Below are 19,553 nucleotides of genomic sequence, written 5' to 3'. Positions count from 1 at the left end.
CAGACCTACATTAGTCCACATCCTCGTTTCTGAACATTAGTCTGGTCTCAAGCACTGTCTCCTTCAGTTTTCTGTTCTCTGTGTCACAGTTCACTCAGCTGTAAAAGTCCACATATTTTCCAGTGGGGACAAACCCAGAATGTGTGCCACAAAATTCACAGGCATCTTTACACTGCAGCTGCTCTGTGCTTGCACATATGATGCAGTGTGACTCCCACAAATGTGCAAGATCCAGGGCAGAGGGGTTGTACAGTCCCCTGGCATGAACTCTATGCCTGGTCTTGCAGTACTTTTCTATCCTCCAGGTGAACCACCTGAATCTGTCCTCTGTCGCTCTCACCGAGAAGGTTTGGGCTGTTTCATAGTGGTTCATTGGACAATGCAAGTTGGCTTCTGCAAACATGAACATATGAATGGTCCTCCTGTAATCCTCCCCTCTGATACTTTCCTGGGAATGCAGGTGGGAAATGTGCTGCATAGGGAGCAGAAAGAGCCTTTCAGGATGTGCTCATTCTATTTCACTCCTCCAGAATAATGTGCTTGACATCTTCTGTCTTCTTCTTACCCCTTCTACAACCCTTTACCGTCGCATCCTATCTTGATGTGTCATGTTGTCATGGATGTAAATTTTAATTAGACTAATGACCTCAACTTCCACTGTCTTATCTCTACAGTTCAGGTGTAACATCTTCTCATTTAAATTAAAATACTTTTTTACTGTCTTTGGAGTTCCCATAGAAAGATAACAGGGAGGTTAAGCATGCTAGTGAGGCTGTCAAACAAATGTCCTTTCAACTCAAGAGCAAGCAGCTGACCTGTCATTTGACAGATACATGGTCACAGCAGAAGAGAGCTCTGTTACTTCCAAATATTCCAAAATTTTATTTCATGGCTGCAGTTAAGGAAGAAACAAAAAACAAACTACAGGGGCAAAGGTTTTACATGGACTTCCATCCTACACTTTGAACTAATTAAGCAGGTTTCATTGCCTTCAGTTGTGGTATTCACATAGCTGAAATTAAGCACATGCTGATGTTTTTTTTTTTGTATGGGGTTGGAGCACTTAGCGTCTTGTAGCATTCAGTCCTAGGTGAAATATGTATTACAATACATATTTGTGAAGTTTAGTCTATGTATTCTTTCCATCTATGGCATGAAATTATGTTATAAAACCTCAGGTAGCAAATGAAATATTTTTTAAAAAGTTTTCTTGCCTTATGTTGCCACAGTTGTAGCAGAATAACACACATTCTCAGGTCAGTTTTAATTAATTAGAATCACATGACAGAGATGAGACAACTCTTACATTCATGCTGAACTATTACTTCCACATAGAAGCTGTTTAGTGTTGTCCAAGCTCCGGGTAGGTCTGTTTGTGTATATCCCTGAAGAAACATTCCCAGTGATTTCTCCAGGAAATTTCACAAGAGGCTTGGTGTAAAGCAAATTGGATCCCCACAGATGCTAGGCTAATACCTCAATCCTTGAACTGTTGGTACAATTTGCTTTTTTTCTGTCACTTAATGCCTCAGTTGATACATTTGTAAAAGCTGTGCTGCCAAATTTGACCAACTTTTGCCAGTTTTCTGCTAGCTGAAAAAAACTTCTAAATTCACATGGCCTAAATGGCAGAAGCAGCAGCTTTGGAATTTGTTCTGTGGGGTATAAAAGCATTTTCCTTATGATATTTAAAGCCCATTGTTTGTAGCGAAACCAAGGAAAACACAAAAAAGAGGACAAGTGTCAACTCAGACTGCAATGGGGAACTGATAAAAGGAAATAATTCTGACGGCCAAACCTTGCCTCTGAAAGCAGTAGCTATTTGATCTGTTGGTGGCATCTGCTGTTGTGTTTAAAAAGTAATTTGCACCAGTAAAAAGAGAGAGCCAAAGAGTGCTGCCCCGCTTTGTACTTTTTTTGGCTGTAGAAGGTGTAAAGCAATGGAGAATCTCTGAGTGTTGACCAAGTCACACACACGCATCTGAAAGGGGAAGTCAGCCCTCTGTTTAGCTCCCTGGTGAGAGAAGTCCACCTAAGTCTATTAAGCACGAAGATACCATAATGGTTCTACCTTGCAAACCTTGGACATCTGGGAGGGGAGACAAATTCTGGGCACACTGTATGCATGCCTACCTCTCACACTCTTCCCTGGGCAGCTGCTACCAGCTGCTGCTGGAGATGGGGATGTGAGCAAGGAAGGTCTCTAGCCTCAACCCAAATGACTGTTCTTAGGCAAAACAAAGGGAAACTGTCCCTACCTGTGTATGTTTTCTTCCAGCTTTTTCACCTTCAGCTCATCCTCTTCTGACTGCTTCCTTCTGGCTTCTTCCTCTTCTGCAGAGCCAGCAGGAATTCCCTGTAGCAGCCATTTTTCCCGAAGAGCTTTTGACTGTAAGGTAAAATAAGCCAAACCTTAGGAGCAGACTGAACATATACCATTTGAAGATTGAGAAGGATTTACCTCTGCTTCTGAATAGTAGACTGCCCCCACTGAATTTCTGATTACTGCTTTACACAGTTGATTACAGGCAATCCATCAGCTGTTTATCCAGATATCAGATGTTCTAGATTTAGGAGCATCAGTTTTACAGTATGCACTTTATTTACTATCAATGCCTTAATAGGAAGTTATTTTTAGTTCCTAATACGAACAAGAATTTGAACCACACAAATTGGCCAGCCCTGCAAGAGCTGAGATCTTGGAACAAAAGTGTGGATCTCTTGTGAATGATAAGGCATGTGCTGGAAGGACTGAAATCACAAACCTCTTGAAGCTTCAAAAGGAAAAGAGCAGCATGCTCTAAATATAATGTGTTTCACAAAGGATAAAATCAGTCTGCTATTAAATTAATCAAAGATGTTCTTTTTGATTTATACCATAGATGTGTCTCTACACCTTCACAGGCATACAGACAAACAGGCAGACACACATATAGATTCACCCAAGTGCACACAATGCCTTTTAGCCAGACACAAATTAAAACACATCAATGAAAGTCTTCTGGAAACCATGGGTGGCCCAGGGCACTGCAACACAGGCACAGAAAGCAGCAATAGCCAACACCACATAGAAGAAATCCTGGGAGTTTTGCTGTGTTTTCTACACTGAAAACATGGCTACACCCTCACCGCCCACTATCTAATCCTGCTGCTGCTCACCCTGGGGAATTCACCAGTGGAGATGCACTGATTACAAGAGGTCCTTTAATTGGCACATCAGCCTGTGCGTCTTATTTGGCCCAAGTCCTCCCAGAAGGAGGCAGTGTATCAGCTGGCTGACAGGACAAACACCTGTTGAAAGGAAGATCAGGAGCACAAAGCCACGGGAGTCTCTGCCCCTTTGCACTAAAGAAACAGAGCTGGTAGAAAAAACAGCCAAGGGACCGATCAAAGTAATCCTTTGCATTGCACGGAAAAGAAGAGCCTTGTTTCTGAATTTGCAAAGTGACTGGCAATGCTACTTCAAGGAATCAGCTGTGACAGCAAGTATCCTCTGCAGCAAAGAGGAGCTAATAGTGAAATCATCAGTTCAAGGAAACCAGATTTCAGGGGCAGCCCAAACATGCAGTATCAATCTCTTTTCAATGCCATGTTCATTGCCGGGGTGGAACCTGACTTTATATGTGCAAACCACATATAAAGGAAAAAAAACTCACCACCTAAAGCAGGCTTCAAACACAGACCAAAATAGAAAGATTTTTGACATGACAGACAAGGCTTACTTGTTAGTTTTTGGGTGTATATGTAGACACAGTATTTATGCGCAAACTATTCTTATCACCCCATCAGGCAATTAGATTTTAATAAGGTAGCAGACAGAAAGCAATATAAAACACACAACTGAATTAGAATATAAATTACTCCAGCTTTCACTGCCTTTAACTGTGCCATGCACCAGAGGACTTCTGGATGGGTTTTAAGTGATTTCTATGTAAATCAGGACTTCTGCATGACAGAAAATGTCTCATGTTCTTGTACCATGCAGCCATGTTCAACAGCTGGGCTTGCTGATGCTGGAGATGTATTCTACCTGGCTGAAGTTAGCATTGCTCATGGCCTCCAAGGTGTTAGTTCACAACTTTAGCCATGACTCTCTCTAGCCATGGTTTCTGCAGTTCATTGCTCCTTTTGCTGCCACTACTGTCTGCTAGTGCTTTCTGCCTCATCTCATGGGGTGGTAGTGAGATTTCTCCATGGGACCTTTGTTTTGCTGTTCAACAAGTTATATGAGGAGCAGCTGAGGGAACTGCGGCTGTTGAGCCTGCAGAAAAGGAGGCTGAGGAGCTACCTTATCACTGTCTGCAACTGCTCGAAAGGAGGTTGGAGCATGGAGGGTGTTGGTCTCTTCTCCCAAGTAGCAAATGACAGGACAAGAGGAAATGGCCTCAAGTTGAATGAGGGAGGTTTAGATTGGATATTAGGAAAAATGTATTCACAGAAAGGGTTGTCAAGCACTGGAACAGGCTGCTCAGGGAAGTGCTGGAGTCCCCATCCCTGGAAATGTCTAAAAGATGTGTCAATGAGGTTGTTAGGGACATGGTTTAGTGCTAGAGTTATGTTAATGGTTGGACTTGATGATCTTGAGGGTGTCTTCCAGTCAAATGATTCTATAATTCTATGATTACTGCTGTAAAGTTTCATCAGCTCATTCAGACCCAAGGTGATATTGAAATATCCCCTCAACAAAGGACTCCCATGTCATCACATGCATCAAGGAACAAAGTGAGGCAGTCAAAGTTGGATTTACAGGTTCTGAGATGTTAAGTATTTAACAACCTGTGCTTTGGCATTTAAGAGGTCTCGGCAGCACAACTCAGTGTGTACCTGCTGGGCTAGATCCAGTGCAAGGAGGTGTGAAGCCTAATTGCTCTTTAGAAAATTGCTGTTTTTCTTTAAAGAGAAATGTGCCCAGTTGTATGTGGAACTATGTTGATACATATGTCATACTCAGCTGTGGTCTCAAATCTGAAATCCTGAATAATACTCAGCTGGAAAACCCCCCCAAAGTTTCTAAAGACCAGACTCTAAAGACGAAGGCAGCCTTCTGTGTTTTAAACCTGTTTTAGATATGGCTTCAGCAGTCCTAATAAAGCCTTCGGCTAAGTGCTGCTTGGACAGTACTGAAGACATTCAATTAACAGTCACTTCGTCATTTGCTACAGGGAGAAGCCAGTCCCTTCAATGCAACTGCTGTACACCAAAAATTAGATGTTTTGTGCAGCTTCTGTTTTGGTCTTTGTCTATGTGAAAAATTTAAGCTACAAAATCACATGATTTCTTTATCCCAGAAGCCTCCTTTTTTTTTTTTTTTAATTATATTTTATTTTATTTTATTTTATTTTATTTTATTTTATTTTATTTTATTTTATTTTATTTTATTTTTGTTAACCTATTAATAGCATGAATTTGAAACTGGAAAGCATCAATGGGATTTTTAAAAAAGCATATTTAGAGACAAGAATGCTATGCTCTACTAAAAATACTCCCTCTTGGGTGAAATGTCAGCATATTTTATTTAAAACAGGAAAGCTGGTAGCTTTGATGTTTTTGGCTCTCCTTTTTAAGGTTATAATTAAGGCATTTGTTAAATACTATGCTGAGGTATTCAGACAAGAAGACTGCGAGAAATTGAAGCATTTATAAGAAGCATTTCTTAAAATTCAGAGGGTCTACTTGCCAAGTTGTTGAGGTTACATGTATTTATACAATACAATACAATACAATAGGCAAACCGGCAGGCACACGTCAGGGGACTATGTGCAACCATCTCGCTGTTTGGGAAATATTTCCTCCCTTGCCAGATGACTGGCATAGTGTTGAGGCAGTGGGCAGGGGTGGAAGAATCTCTCACCTGCTTCAAGCAAACCTTTCCCAGGGTATTTTCATTAGAAACCAGGAAAGAAGGCTTTGGCACACGTGATGATAGCAGGGGTGGGCTGGATGTAAGAAGGAGGTGGTGGCAGAGCTATGCTGTGTGCTTGGGCACAGCTCCCAGGGATGAGACGGTCTGGTGAGGCAGCTAGCATCAAGGCAGTCCAGCCCGTTGTAAACCAGAGACAGATGTGGCTTGGAAACAAAAGGCTGTTCGTTGCCATCTGTCCTCCATAGCTACGAAAATTAGGTTATGCTTCTCGGAAAAAAAAAAATCTTGCAGAATCTTATCCCAGGAAGAATAGGAGTTGTTTCTCAAATCTGCTAAAATGAGAATGCTTGCATGAGGATGGAGCTCGAAAAACACTAGCTGTGTGAGTTACGCCTGCTTAAAAGTGTTCTGCATTTGTTTTACTTTACAGTCTGTGATTAAAATGGCCACAAGCTAGTATTTCAGCATTGCTCCTCCTTCATTGTCTGTTACGAGCTTTAACTCTCTACTGCATCTTGGAGCTTCTTTATGCACCAAAGTTCTGCTGTGTGATTAGACATTGTCAAAATGATAGAGGGCTCCAAGAGTGTCCAAATATGCTATTGTAACAATACAGGCATTTGTACTGCTCATTCCAATACTGGAATGTGAATATGCTGTACATTCAGAAGACACCACTCGTATAAAAACAGCTATGCTACGTACAGTTTGATATAAGTATTCCTTCATTTACAGCAATAGTACAATTTCTTCAGGGCTAAGTCTTTCAGCAGGAATTAGATCATGTCATTAAAACGGCTCTTGGATACTGAAGTGGAAAGGGCACTGAGCTTGCAATGCTCTAGGTCACTGCTTCTCTCAGGTGATTTGATTTGTCTGCACATAAGTGAGATTGCAGGGATAACCGGCAGCTCCACGTCTCTTTTGTTCAAATGTAGGAAAGCAGAGTGACTTCTGCACCATGCAAAAAAGGGAAAAATCCAGGTCATGATTCTGTGAACAGATCATGGTGAGGACAAAAAAAAGTGAACAGATGTTGAACAGGACCAAAAGAAATCATGCCAGATGTTTGAAAGCAGCAGACACAGTAATGGCCATAAATGTGGTACACAGCTCCCCTATGTGCTATTTATTCCAGTTTCATGCTTCAGGACAGTAAAGCCCAAGGGCTTTGAGTTGTTTACATTTAGTGCTAGCAAGGAAATAATGCATAGCCCCTCAAATGCACATAGTAGAATTAATGCTGTATTGAAAAGAAAATCTTTACTTTCAATGCTGCATTTTGTTTAATGTTGCTTCAGAAGTTTAGGTATTAGGGAACATTTTATTGTAGTAAGTAAATCTTTTTAGTACCATTTTCATATACCTCTATGCCTGTTACACACCACCTCTGGACTCCCTGCTTGTGAAAGGTGATTAGTTCTGCCCACCAGTCTTGCTGATTTTAGACCTAATTCCATAAACATTGCTCATAAAGAATAACACATTTCCAGTCTCAAGTGAAGTATGCTAGTGTCTTAACCTGAGGCCCAGATGCACTTGCCAGTTTTTCCATTCGACTCTTTATGACAATATAAAAGCCAGTTCTTGCTGTGCTGCTACCTTTTGAGGTAGTTTCATCAAGCAGTTTTGGGTTTTTTTCTTGTATTTACAAGTGGTTAGAGGAGCAACCAGTACTGTTTCTCCTTAAGAGCCATGCTTGTTAAATGCAGCACTTCTCTGGCAGCTGAATAATTTTCAAGAAAGCTGGTAATCCTGAGAAGAAACAGAGGTCAAAAGCTGACACAAAGTGGCCTCCTCCAATAAAGTGTGCCTGCTTTTGAGAAACACTACTGGATGTTGACCATTCAGGGTAATGATTCTCTTTTGTGCCATGCAAAATGGGCAATAATGATGCCTGGTGTAATTCCACTGAAATCAGTAGTGCTGCATCAAAGGCACTTTCACTGAAATCTTTGCCAAATTGAAGTTTTGCCAAAAGTCTTCAGGTTTTGAGTCTTGAAGACCACCGAACATTAATTATTTAAAGCTGGAATTACTTTTTATTATGAAATTATTTACTCCCTACATGCATTCAGAATTTCTGTACCGGAAAAAAGGTGAACAGAGGACACTGGTTCTTCGTATTCTCAAACCTGCATATAACTAGCCCATGCCTTACTATGAGAGTGCAATAAACCTCTTACTTCACCTGGCAGCAGTAGAGTTAGATATTAGCCTTGAACACTCCAATTAGGATGACAGCGTAACAGGTTGCACTTCAGATTTGCTCCTTGCATTTCAGAAAACTCCCTCAATACAACAGGCTGAATTTTCTAGGAAGATCTGGAGCTCTGGAAGCAGCTTTGAGCTTGGCTTTGCTGTTCAGCAGCTACCTGGAATCCCTTGACCAGGGACTGCAGCTTTGTAGGGCAGCGGATCAGCTACAACACAGAGGGTAGCAGAGCCTGCCCTGCCTCTGCCTGCTCCTGAGGATCTGCCTGGGCTGATAAAACTGAGTTTGCAAGGGGCACAAGTGCAGGAATGACCATCACTAAAACTCCTCTGGGATTCCTACATTTTCCTTTCTGCCTTGTTCTCATGACCACTCCCAGCACCACACCTCTTGCTTGCCATATTCTTAGGCAGCTTCCTCTGCTATCCAGCTGGACCTAACCCAGCTAGTGCAGGTTACCCAGCGGGTCTGGGTCTGACCTGCTGGTGCACAGCACAATTGCCAGCATTAGCAAAGAGGTTACTGGGACATGTATCAAGATCACAGAAAGATTTGTTCATTTGCCAGCAGGCCTTGCTTTGCCTTTCAAAAAACATAAATGATTTTTTTTTTTTTTTTTGCATGGCTGTAGTGTGAACAGGCACATTAACATTAGATGCCCTTAACCATCTCTGAATAGATACGCTAAAGCAGAGAAGGGCTGTAGGCATAAGCAGTATGACAGGCAGGTCCATCTCGAAATAAGCAGCTCCTCAAAATGTATTCCCGCATGATGCTGTAGTTTTAAATTTTCCAGTAGGTGAACAAAACAGTCCAGCTCTTTGGCCAGACTAATGCAGAGTTTGCCTATGTGGGGTTCCAGTGCAAGAGAATCTGCTTGCAAAACACAGAAGAGATGTGGTCCTCAGCAAACACAAAATGTTTTACTCTGCTGCAAGATGGATATGGCTTTGTACAGCATGGACTGTCCCTGTAGCAGGACAAGGAGCCATTTCCAGCTTGCTGGTATGATCTGGATTTTCTTAGCGGAACTTTCTGTTGCCTTTCCAGTCATCTAAGGCACTTGTTTTAGCCTAAGGAGCATATCTGCATGATACACAGATATTGACTCAAGCATTGCCCAGATTAGGGAATTAAGTCATGCTGAAAAACTTGCAGCTTGATTGTAGTCTTGACTTCAGTCACAATGTCATAGCTAACATACGTACAGTTGAACAAAAAAAAGTACGTTAGCTGGTGGAACTTAGACAGTTCAAGACCAAATAGCATGTTTATAGAGATGATTAAATATTATCCTGCAGAGTTGCAAGTTTGTTGTTATTCTTTGTTCAAGAAATGAAAAAAACATTTCTTAAAAACATCTTAAGGAAGTGATGTCTTAAAATTTTTTTAAGACCCGTACATTTAGACTGAGAATTGTAAATGTTTTCCAGCAGTCAGTTAATGTGCATTCGTCACACAGAACATTAAAACACATTAACTAACTTTTTCTTGCATGTTAAGACATTCCCACTGTAATTGACAACCTTTTGTCACTAGGCATAGGAGACTGATGGCTGAAGCTCTTCCAAAGTTTCTTCTCAGCCACACAGATACAGGTCACCGTATCACTTGCCTGAGTTTTCCCTTCTCATAAAACCGTTACTACAACAGGCTCCCGACCTCAGGATCACTGGTCCTCAAGTATTATTTCAGAGCTTCTAGAAAGTTTTTGGGTACCTTCAAGGCAATCTGCTCATCCAGGGGACTGGTGTCCTGCTCATCCCTGAGGAGCCTGTCTCCTCCTTCCCCGCAGCTCCTGGGGTGGCAGAGGTTTGGTACAGCACCAGTGAACTGAGGGTGCAAAGAGGTGCATGTGGGCAGATGAGTAAACAATTAGTAAGTAATGCAAATAAATAAAAATAAATGATGGCCACTGTTACGATAAGCACAACCTGGAATCATGGCACCCGAAAGGCTTTGCAAAGATAATCTTTCTCCCTTGTTTGTTTGCTGTAGTTGGTATATTTGACAGCCCTTCAGCTCCCTTCAGTATTTACGTACTCAGTCACTGCTTTTTCTCAAAGTACGTGTTTGACAGAGTAACAGAGCAGATAGGAACATGTTAAATGGTGCAATGTGACCACAAAAATGGGTGAGGGAAGGTTAAGGTAGCTGGTGTGATTTGCGTTCACTTGGGAAGGGCTAGATCTCAGCTGGGTGCCCCTGTGGTAAGGCGAGGGGATGCGAGAGCATGGCTGCAGCGTAAGCTGCGTGCAACTAGAGCTGCAGGTGCATGGGAAAGGCACATCCATGGCAAGGTACCTGAGGGATGAGTGTCATGATAGCTATAGCTCCATGAAGGTCTCGTGCTTTGTCTGTTTAAAAACTCTCAGGAACAGAAATCACAGCTGTACAGATAGAGGCCCAATTAGGAATTATTTGAGGGAAAAAAGTGCTGATGGTTTTACATCCTGAGAGCAAGCTTCCCATCCATTAGCAAGATCACCAGTGTAAATATTTTGTGTGCGTTGCTTTTAAATTGTTCAGGTCCCATATTTTATTTAACTTCGTAAACCAAGTAGACAGTTGTTTCCATACAAAGATGAAGAAGAAGAAATAAACCCCAGGATCTTTTAGCTGCAAGGAAACCCATCATAGCAAGAGACATTATCAAGACGTCGTGAGAGAAGACATGAAGTTTGTGTCTATCTTGCTCAGATCAGTCAGCAGCCACAAAACCCTGGTCTATACAGACTAATTTCACCAGAGTTGAGCATAGGTATGGCCTGATATATGGTAAGAGTTTCTAATATTCTTTGAACACTTGAGATAACATTGAGACAAAAACCGACAATGCAATGAAAGATAACTCAAACATAGGCTCTTTTCTACATGTATTTTCTACACATACAGGGTACCAGGAAGTTCTACTTGAAGTAACAGGTCAAAACAATCATGCTGATACTAAGCTGGAGAGCTGGGGTTTATTTTTCAGTATCTTTCCTTTGGAAACCTGTTTAAGATTTCAGACTTCTTCACGGCAGGATGATAATGATGGCTCTGGTGAATCATTTGGCTTTTCACTTGTGGTGAAACATAACAAGAATAAACAAAAAAATAACTGCCAGGGGCTGCCCCAGGAGCAAGAGCAGGGATGAGGGGACCAGGCTGTCCCAGCAGGCACACACTGGCAGTGCAAGGACAGAGCCTGCGAAGGGGGATGATGCTGCAATGACAGCACACGTAGTCCTCGTGATGGTGGCCTGGCCTGGGAGAAGGTTTCCCAGAAAGGTTGTGGAATCTCCATCCTGGGAAAGAGTCCAAATGTAGTGAGACTGAGTCTGGGCATGGAAGCAACCTGTTTCTCTTGGTGAGGGCAGGAGAAGGCCTCCAGGGTCCCCTCACACATAAATGACTCAATGACTCTGTGAGAACATCTCTGTTTCCCAAGGAATTTTGGAGCTGGAGTAAGAAATAGTTTCAAGCTAGTTGAAGTTTCTGTGCTTCGTGCGGTTGGACTGAAAAATGGAGTAAGACCTTCTTTTACAGATAAGACACATGACAAGAGTTTGATCGGACTTTTACTTCCTGAAGCCAGAAATTTAAGTATGATTTGCTTTTCCCCGTGAGTACTTACTCCATGTTTTCAAAAGTAGTAAAGCATGGTTTTGAGAGAAAACAAACAAACAATAAAAACAACCAACAAAAACCAACCAACCAACCAACTCCCGCCAAAAACTCAACTGCTCTTTTTGGAACAGTTAACAATCTGAGATCTCGAAAATAAGCAAAACCTTTCTGCCCAAAACAAATAGGTTTTGCAAGTTATCATCATTACTACACAGCCACAGTTGCTCTTACTATTATCTTCTGAAAGAATAATTTCCTCTCTACATTCAGTCTGTCCTCAGCTTCAGTTCATCACTCCTTCCCACATACACACATCAGTCAAAAGAGACAAAAAGAAAAGCTATTTTTCAGAGATTTCTTTCTTTTCTGATCTTAAAAGTTCTCAGATTCATTGTTTCACAAATCTGGATTCAAGTCATGTGAATGCATTTTTGAGTACCTATCAAGCCATTAGGTGAGGCTGGGGCTGAAGTGAGATATAAACATCCTCGAGCTACTTTGACACAGTCTGGCTAAAACGAAAACTGCCAGAGTGGCAGTGATCTGCTCAAACGACCTTATTACCAGTGGAAATGTGATCACCAGTTTTGATGGGTTTCAAGGAAGTCCTGCCTGAGTGGGGGCACTCACACAGTCAACCCAAGAGAACCAGTCTGAAGTACAACTCACACAACAATACCTTTTTCTGAATAAAAAAATCCTGGCAGAGAGATTATACCAGAATACTTACAATATATTCAGTTGCATGGCAATGACATGCAAGCAGATAAGAGACATGAGTTAAAGGACTAAAGCTTTCTTCCCTTTGGGGTAGTCAGTGTAGCTGACCTGGAGAAAATATTATATTATGGCTGAAAGATTTTAGCTGGAGATAGATATTTTGTTTTCTGATTACTTCAAAAGAAAATCTATAAGGATTTTTGAAATCCCTCCTTTCCAAACACTACCTTCCAACAAAGACATCCTAAGGTTTTGTACTCTGTAAGGAAATCAGAAAGAATTAGTGCCCTAAATGCTTAGGCAGTGCAGTCCTATTCCCTCTCCCATGCCCTTTCTGGCCTGACAAATCTCAGTTTCTCTTCTGGATCATAAAACAGGTTAGCAGAGAGACAGAGAACCTCTCACTTAGCTTAAATTCCTACAAGAGGTGGGCTTCCCAGGGTAAGGTGAGCATCAGCCCAAAGATGCTAATGCACAGAAAATGAAGAAGAGGTGTTCCCTATGCTCTGGAAATTGAAATTTGTCTCCAAGTTAGCACTTAACATCTCTGTGTCCCAGAACTGTGGTTGGGAAATGGAGATGGCAGGACTTTCCAGTCTTGCAGGGTTGAAGTGCTCTCCAGTACATTAAAAACAGAGGGTGAGCCTGGGACTATCGTAGAAGACATGACAGACCAAGAAGAGTGCTTGACTGTTAATGAGAATAGGTTTTGGGGGGTATTGCACTGACCATGTAGAGAATGGAGACTGTCCATGACATCATCAAATATTTTTTGTGTGCTTGAGTGAGTCATCATTCAGTTTAAGGGTTAATTTACTTGGAAATCATAAAGGAATTCAACATAAAGGACTAAACAGACTCCTTCATTCACAAAATCTCTGTTTTTCCACAATTGTGAATATATAGATATATATAGATAGAACAGATAGATCTATTTATGTTCTCTCACAGCTGTTATTTTAAGAGCAGTATAAATTGAGCACGGCAATATAACTATGGAGTAATAAAACTAAAATTTATTTATAACTAAGATATTTTCAGCTAAAACCATACCCTAATGAAATCTCTATAACATAAAAATATTTCCTTTCCTTTCCTTCAAAGTAAAGGCATAATTATGTTATGGATAGTGTTCATGAACTGCAGTCTTTAAGAAGCAGGTATTAACAGAAATAGCCCCCTAATATTTATATCACTCCAGAAATAAAATTACTGTGGTAAATGCATTTATTGTAATAGTTAAAGTAACAGCAGAGAAGTAATTTTTCATTCAATTAGGAGGTTTTGTGCTGTTTATTTCCAGCTGACACCAAACAGAGCTACAGTAAACAATTATAGAACTTCTGTTGAACTAACTACAGACACAGCCAGATCTTGGAAGAAACACTTCTACCCTACAGTTAATTTGAAATAGTAAACATCTCCATTAAAACAGGCCCACCCAACTGCTGCCTAGCTGAACAAGTTCTTAAAAGCAGCTGTTGCTTGTAGGTTATGCCTCCAGTGCAACTAATCAACCAAAATAAATTATTGTCTTCCTCAAGAAACCACATCATGTTGATGGATGCTGCAGACAACGTATTTGCATAAGGTGAATTTTGCCTGCTTTTCTGATTTAAAACTGTAGAAGCTGGTGACAACTGCTGTTCCCACAGACATGGCAAGCCCTGCTTGTAAGAGCATGGCCAATGAAATGGCAAAACATGAAGATTAAACTCTATCTACTGTAAAAAACAAAACAAAACACATCTTGTGTTATGCAAAAGAAGAAGGACTATTTTGGTATTAAACATTAAAGCAGGGGGAAGGTAAGGAGAGCTGTTGTAAATTGCCTCTTATTAGAGCAAAATTGCATGTTCAGGCTCAAAAAATGGGGCTTCAAAGCAGCTTCATACCTTTTCTGACACTAAGGGCATTTCCAATGAAGCATCTGATTGCAATGCAGACAAACACACCTCCTGCCTTCAACAGGGTTCCCCGATGGCCCTGAAATACCACATGGATGCTCCATGCCCACCACTGTCCCTCCTTCAGTTCACGAAAGAGGTGACATGGGTTTCACTGTCAGCAATGACGGGATTCAGTTTTTAGAGACTAGACTACACCAGATTCTCTACCAATCCAGACTTTCACACTTGATTAACTCAGAAGCTCACATATACCGTTAACATCTGAGCCACGTTTTTGTTCTGGTGTCCTCAGCCATGAAACCATTGGTTTCATCCTCAGGAGCCTTTGCAAAATGTGTTTCCAAATCCTTGTCCACATTCAACACTGACATTTACTAACTCTAGTGTTCACTGGCTGTTCTGCCCAAAACAACAGGGCAGTGGCTGCTGTTCCTTCGTTTTCAGCCAGGTATGCAACAAGGGAAAAATCAACAAATTGGTAGCAGAATTAAGTCATTTTGCCAGGGGTCTAATTGGCATCAGCAACCTGAAAACTGTAGGTAATCCAGCATAAACATTTGCAATAAGCTATTTCTATTAGGTATTTTTCCTATGTGAATAAAATTGTCTGAAATTGACAGAACCCCTGTAGCTTCCAGAACCTTTATTAGGTAACAAAACATGCTATTTTACACAGTGTATTTTAAAAAGAAAATTACTCTGGCATTGCTCAAAAATGAACCAAACCCATTGAATCCTGGCACAAATGCCTTCGGGTGAACTCAAGCTGTAACACTTGTGGTATCAACCCAGATACTGCAGACACAGGATTAACCCAGATATTATTGTCAAAGTTTTCTCCACAGCAGATTTTAATGAACACTGTTATGAAGTCCTTATATTACCCACTGACATCAACAACCTCACAGCTCTTTGAATAAAAACATGAACTTCCTAGGCAAGCCTGCTCTTTTGACCTGGATTTAGGTCTTGCACAGAATTATTTGGAATCCACATAACTCAGGAAATGAACCATGTTCTACTTAGCACTGCCAAAGGAAAATGGATGCACTTCTTTTGGGCTGGGGAGCCATATAGGACTGAAGGACTACATTCAAAGCAGATTTGTAGAGGCTTAGAGGCTCAGAGAAACCAGGGTGAAGTGAGGGGAAGATGAGGGGCGGATACAGAGTTTTTCAAATTAACAAAGTGGCCTGGAAGGCCAAGTACCATTTTTGTCAGCACCCACTAAGCAGCCAGAACACTGAACAAAGCATGAAAAGAGAAAAACCCTCAGCCCGTGCCTCTATTTTTTTATTTTTTTTTTTTTAGCATGGGACCTCCCACTGTTTAGGAGGAGCCTAGCAGCAATGAGAATGAACTCTGCAATCCCAGATAGACCTCTGCTAGCACCTCATCCAGGTGCCCCAGCAGACAGTTGTTTGGTGGTACAGGCAGCTCCTGGAGCATCAGTCATTGTGATCACCCTAGCAGAAGCAACACACTTCTCCTCTGATGACAAGTGATGCCACTGAATGGAGAGGCAGAGAAACTCCTATCACGTCTTGATGCCCATCCTCGCACGCAGCATTACAGACCTTAGGTCTGGCTGTACTTTAGCTGAGAAAGCTGCCATTTTAAGTTTCTGTGCCCTGCTCTCCCCTCAGCTTCCTGTGTGGTTACTGCTCTTGCTCCAGGCTGTGAGCTAAATAATAAAGGGAAATAGTTAATTTTCATCTATGTCACTCAAGAAATCTGTGCAGCAACACTTACACCAGCTGAGGGGCTGAACCCACTGCACCACCGTGAAAGGTTTCACTTCTCCCTATGGATGATGACAAAATTCAGTTTAGCAACAGCTGTATCAAAATAAAGCATATGAAGTAGAGACCTGTCAGAACCAGCTTTACAAAAGGCTCTGCTTAAAGAATGTAATGAAAAAGCATAATTCAGTTAGCTTGGAAACAGTTAACATGATAAAAAGCAAGCATCATGAAGGCACTGTAGAGGCATCTTACTGCCCTGCTGCATCAACCCACAACTGTTGGAAGAAATTCTCCCTTGCCTGCTGCCAATGGCAGCCTGAACAAAATGGCAACTCCTGTTGCCCCACAGAAATGCAATCACGTTGTTGACTGATAATGACAAAGACAATGTGTGACATCTACAAATTTACGGCGAACCCGATGGAGCATTTGTGTAGGTTGCAATCAATTACCTGGGCTTAACTGCATCGTGTTTACCAGAAAATGAGGAATAATTTACAGATCATGATGGCTGGGGCTTGGAGAGGCAAGAGAAGGATTCTGTCTGTAGCATAACTTCAAGTCTGGTCTCCAAGTGCATGCGTGGGCAGAGAAGATATTCTGAGCTCCATCTCCCCACGCAGGTGCACTGCTCACGCACACACACATACTATTGCACAAGCAACCTCAGTGTCTTATTTTTAAAAACACAGCCCAGCTCACTTGCTGCACAGACAAATTGTCCAGTCCTGACCATCTTTCTCAGATATGTTTTATTCACTGAAATTCCTTAGGCTCCTCTACTGAGTTAATCTAATAAGGTTAGACCCACAAATGTGCACTGGTGACAAAAAGATCACATGTATGTTTTTGTCCTTCTCTTTGCTATGCACAAATGTAAAGACAAACACTCCTAATGGCAAGAAGAATAAATAATAGAAATAATCAGCATGGCTTTCAAATGATGCTATCTGCAGCTGCCATGGAGTCCAACAGAGACTGGGGTTGCTCAGCACCCTGTTATATATCAAGGCACTTCTCCATGTAGACACACACATATGCATCAACACCCTCTCTACATGTGCATGCATGCCCATTTTATTATGCTGCGTATACCTAATAACTTCATCCTACAATTAAAGCTTTAGACACACACACACACACACACACACACACACACACACACACACATGCTAACAAACACCCTGTCTGCAACACACACGCACACAGAGAAAACCTAATGACAGGCACCAGAAAAATCCAACGCAGCTCTGCAGGCAGAAAGTGCTCACTGAAGCCATGCAGTGCACACCCAATCCACAGCGACTGGTGTCTTATCATTATGTTAAGAAATAACAGTGTTTAATAATATCAGCATCACTGTGTTGCTGGTGCTCACACCCTCCCGATTCCATGCTCCTAAGCCGTTTCTGCAACATGGTCCTGTGCATGAAGCACACAGAATTAAAAGCAGACAGGACATGATCACTGCAAGAGATAGGCTCCGGCAGTGAAAGCTGCTTCATGTCGGAGTGGGCTCTTCCCAGCTTTCAGACGTGTGATCTGCATGTCTAATAATGAACAGATTTAGTCAATCCATCATTTCTGGCATCAGTCCCTTACCTTGAAATGCTGCAGCTGAAGTATCTGGTCCTCAAGCTGTTGTCTCTTGCCTTCTATTTCTGTCTGCCTTTTCCTTTTCTCCTTGGAAAATAATTTGAAAGAGAGAGAGAGATCTCATCAGAAAAAAAGGAGGCTTTAAGGGTAGCGGATTTGTAAGAGCATGCAAGCAGTTGAACGCGTCTATACAGATGTCATCAGTCCCATTTCACCTGCTCCTCTGCCTGCTGGTATGCAAACAGCAGCGTCCTGGGAAGACGCCAGCCCCAGATGAGCCGGTCGCTTCGCCAGCAGGAGAAATTCTCCTCGCCTGCTCCCGGCAGCCGGAGCAGCAACAGAGTGCACAGTCCCAGAGGAGGGGAGAAAACAGGCATAACAGCAGAGAGAGAAGTTAAAGGGACAAAGATGTGCTTTTGTGTTTGAGATGCTGGGGCAAAAAACCACGGATTGGGTGGTGTAATTGTGTGACAGTAAGGGCGACATGAAAGATGTGGGTGGCATCACAGAGGAAGGGAGCCAGGCTGCAGAGAGTGATTTTCCCCAGTGAGGCTGGTGGCAAAGCTTTCCCTGGGCTCCATGGGGAGAAAGTGTTTCAGCCAGACTGTGCGCGGTTTACCTGCAAAGCATATGGGATAGATAACCCCCAGCTGGCTTTGCTTAAAATTCAAGCCACCAGCACAGACTAGCAGCTGGTCCTTACCAGCTCCTAGAAGCTCGGCTGACCAAGTGGCACCGAGGACAGCACAGACCTTTCCACAGCAGAGGGTTTTCATGGTCATGATCATGAACACGGCCACTCATTCGGGCCCAGGCTGCTCCCTTCAGCAGGCAGCAGGCTCTCTCAGGTGTTCCAAGAGGAGAATAACCTGCTTTTCTCCTGTGCTACACCTTCCTCTTATGAAGGATCCACTGTTTTCACAGAACCACAGAATGGTTTGGGTTGGAAGGGACCTCTGGAGATCACCTAGTCCAACCAACCTGCTACAGCAGGTTCACCAGAGCAGATCACACAGGAATGTGTCCAGGTGGGTTTTGAATGTCTCCAGAGAAGGAGACTCCACAGCCTCTCTGGGCAGCCTGTTCCAGGGCTCTGGCACCCTCAAAGTAAAGAAGTTTCTCCTCACATTTAGATGGAACCTCCTATGTTTCAATCTGTGACAGTTGCATCTCATCCTGTCATTGGGCACCATGGAAAGGGGTCTGGTCCCATCCTCCTGACATTCACCCTCGAGATATTCATCAGCATCAATATCAGCATCCTCTCTCAGCCTTCTCTTCTCCAGGCTGAACAGACCCAGCTCTTTCAGTCTCTCCTCATAAGAAAGATGCTCTAGGCCTCTGATCATCTTCACAGCCCGCTGCTGGAATCCCTTCAATAATTCCTTGGCCTTCTTAAACTGTGGAGCCCAGTACTCCACATGTGGCCTCACCAGGGCAGAGTAGCAGGGGAGGACAACCTCCCTCGACCTGCGGGTCACACTCTTCTCCATGCACCCCAGAATACCATCAGCCTTCTTGGACACAAGGCCACATTGCTGAATCATAGTCAACCTGCTGTTCACAAGGACTGCCCGGACTTCCTTCCATCAGTCTTCTGCACCTTGTAAGAAGCATTTCTCCTCACACATCCCAGCCAGGATCAAGTTCCCTCTTCTGGAAATATTTTCTCATTTTTGCAGCCAAGACAGAAACACTGAATAGTGAATGTAGGCAGTCAAATAAGTGTACCAGCCTCAGTTTTTATGGGAACAACAGTTTTTATTCCCTTCTGGCGAAAGCATGTTTTTGTTATTTAAATATTTCAGTAGCTGTAAGGTTGGACTTAAAGACATTTGGGGATTCTTTAAGTCCCCAAAGTAATTTCTGTCCCATTTCTAGGTGCCCTACTG

At 42.4% G+C, this 19,553-nt stretch overlaps 1 protein-coding gene across 7 annotated transcripts in view; it reads right to left on the bottom strand.

Moving 5' to 3' along the window:
- The window catches only part of PALM2AKAP2 (PALM2 and AKAP2 fusion), a 268,612-nt gene that overhangs the window by 204,473 nt on the left and 44,586 nt on the right, over nt 1-19,553 (bottom strand). For 6 of the 7 annotated variants that reach the window (XM_065861505.2, XM_065861507.2, XM_065861508.2 and 3 more), the window contains exons 2-3: nt 17,668-17,748; nt 2,259-2,389 (exon numbers count right to left, since the gene is read on the bottom strand). In XM_065861505.2, the coding sequence (XP_065717577.1) occupies nt 2,259-2,389; nt 17,668-17,748 (212 nt within the window). Of the gene's footprint in view, nt 1-2,258; nt 2,390-17,667; nt 17,749-17,876; nt 18,005-19,553 lie in introns of those variants that run through there. The other variant, XM_071802067.1, reaches the window with a different exon arrangement.

This window comes from Patagioenas fasciata, chromosome Z (assembly GCF_037038585.1).
Source record: "Patagioenas fasciata isolate bPatFas1 chromosome Z, bPatFas1.hap1, whole genome shotgun sequence".
Taxonomy (NCBI): domain Eukaryota; kingdom Metazoa; phylum Chordata; class Aves; order Columbiformes; family Columbidae; genus Patagioenas; species Patagioenas fasciata.
The sequence above is the reverse complement of the archived record's forward strand: the minus strand, read 5'-3'. Positions and strand labels throughout refer to the sequence as shown.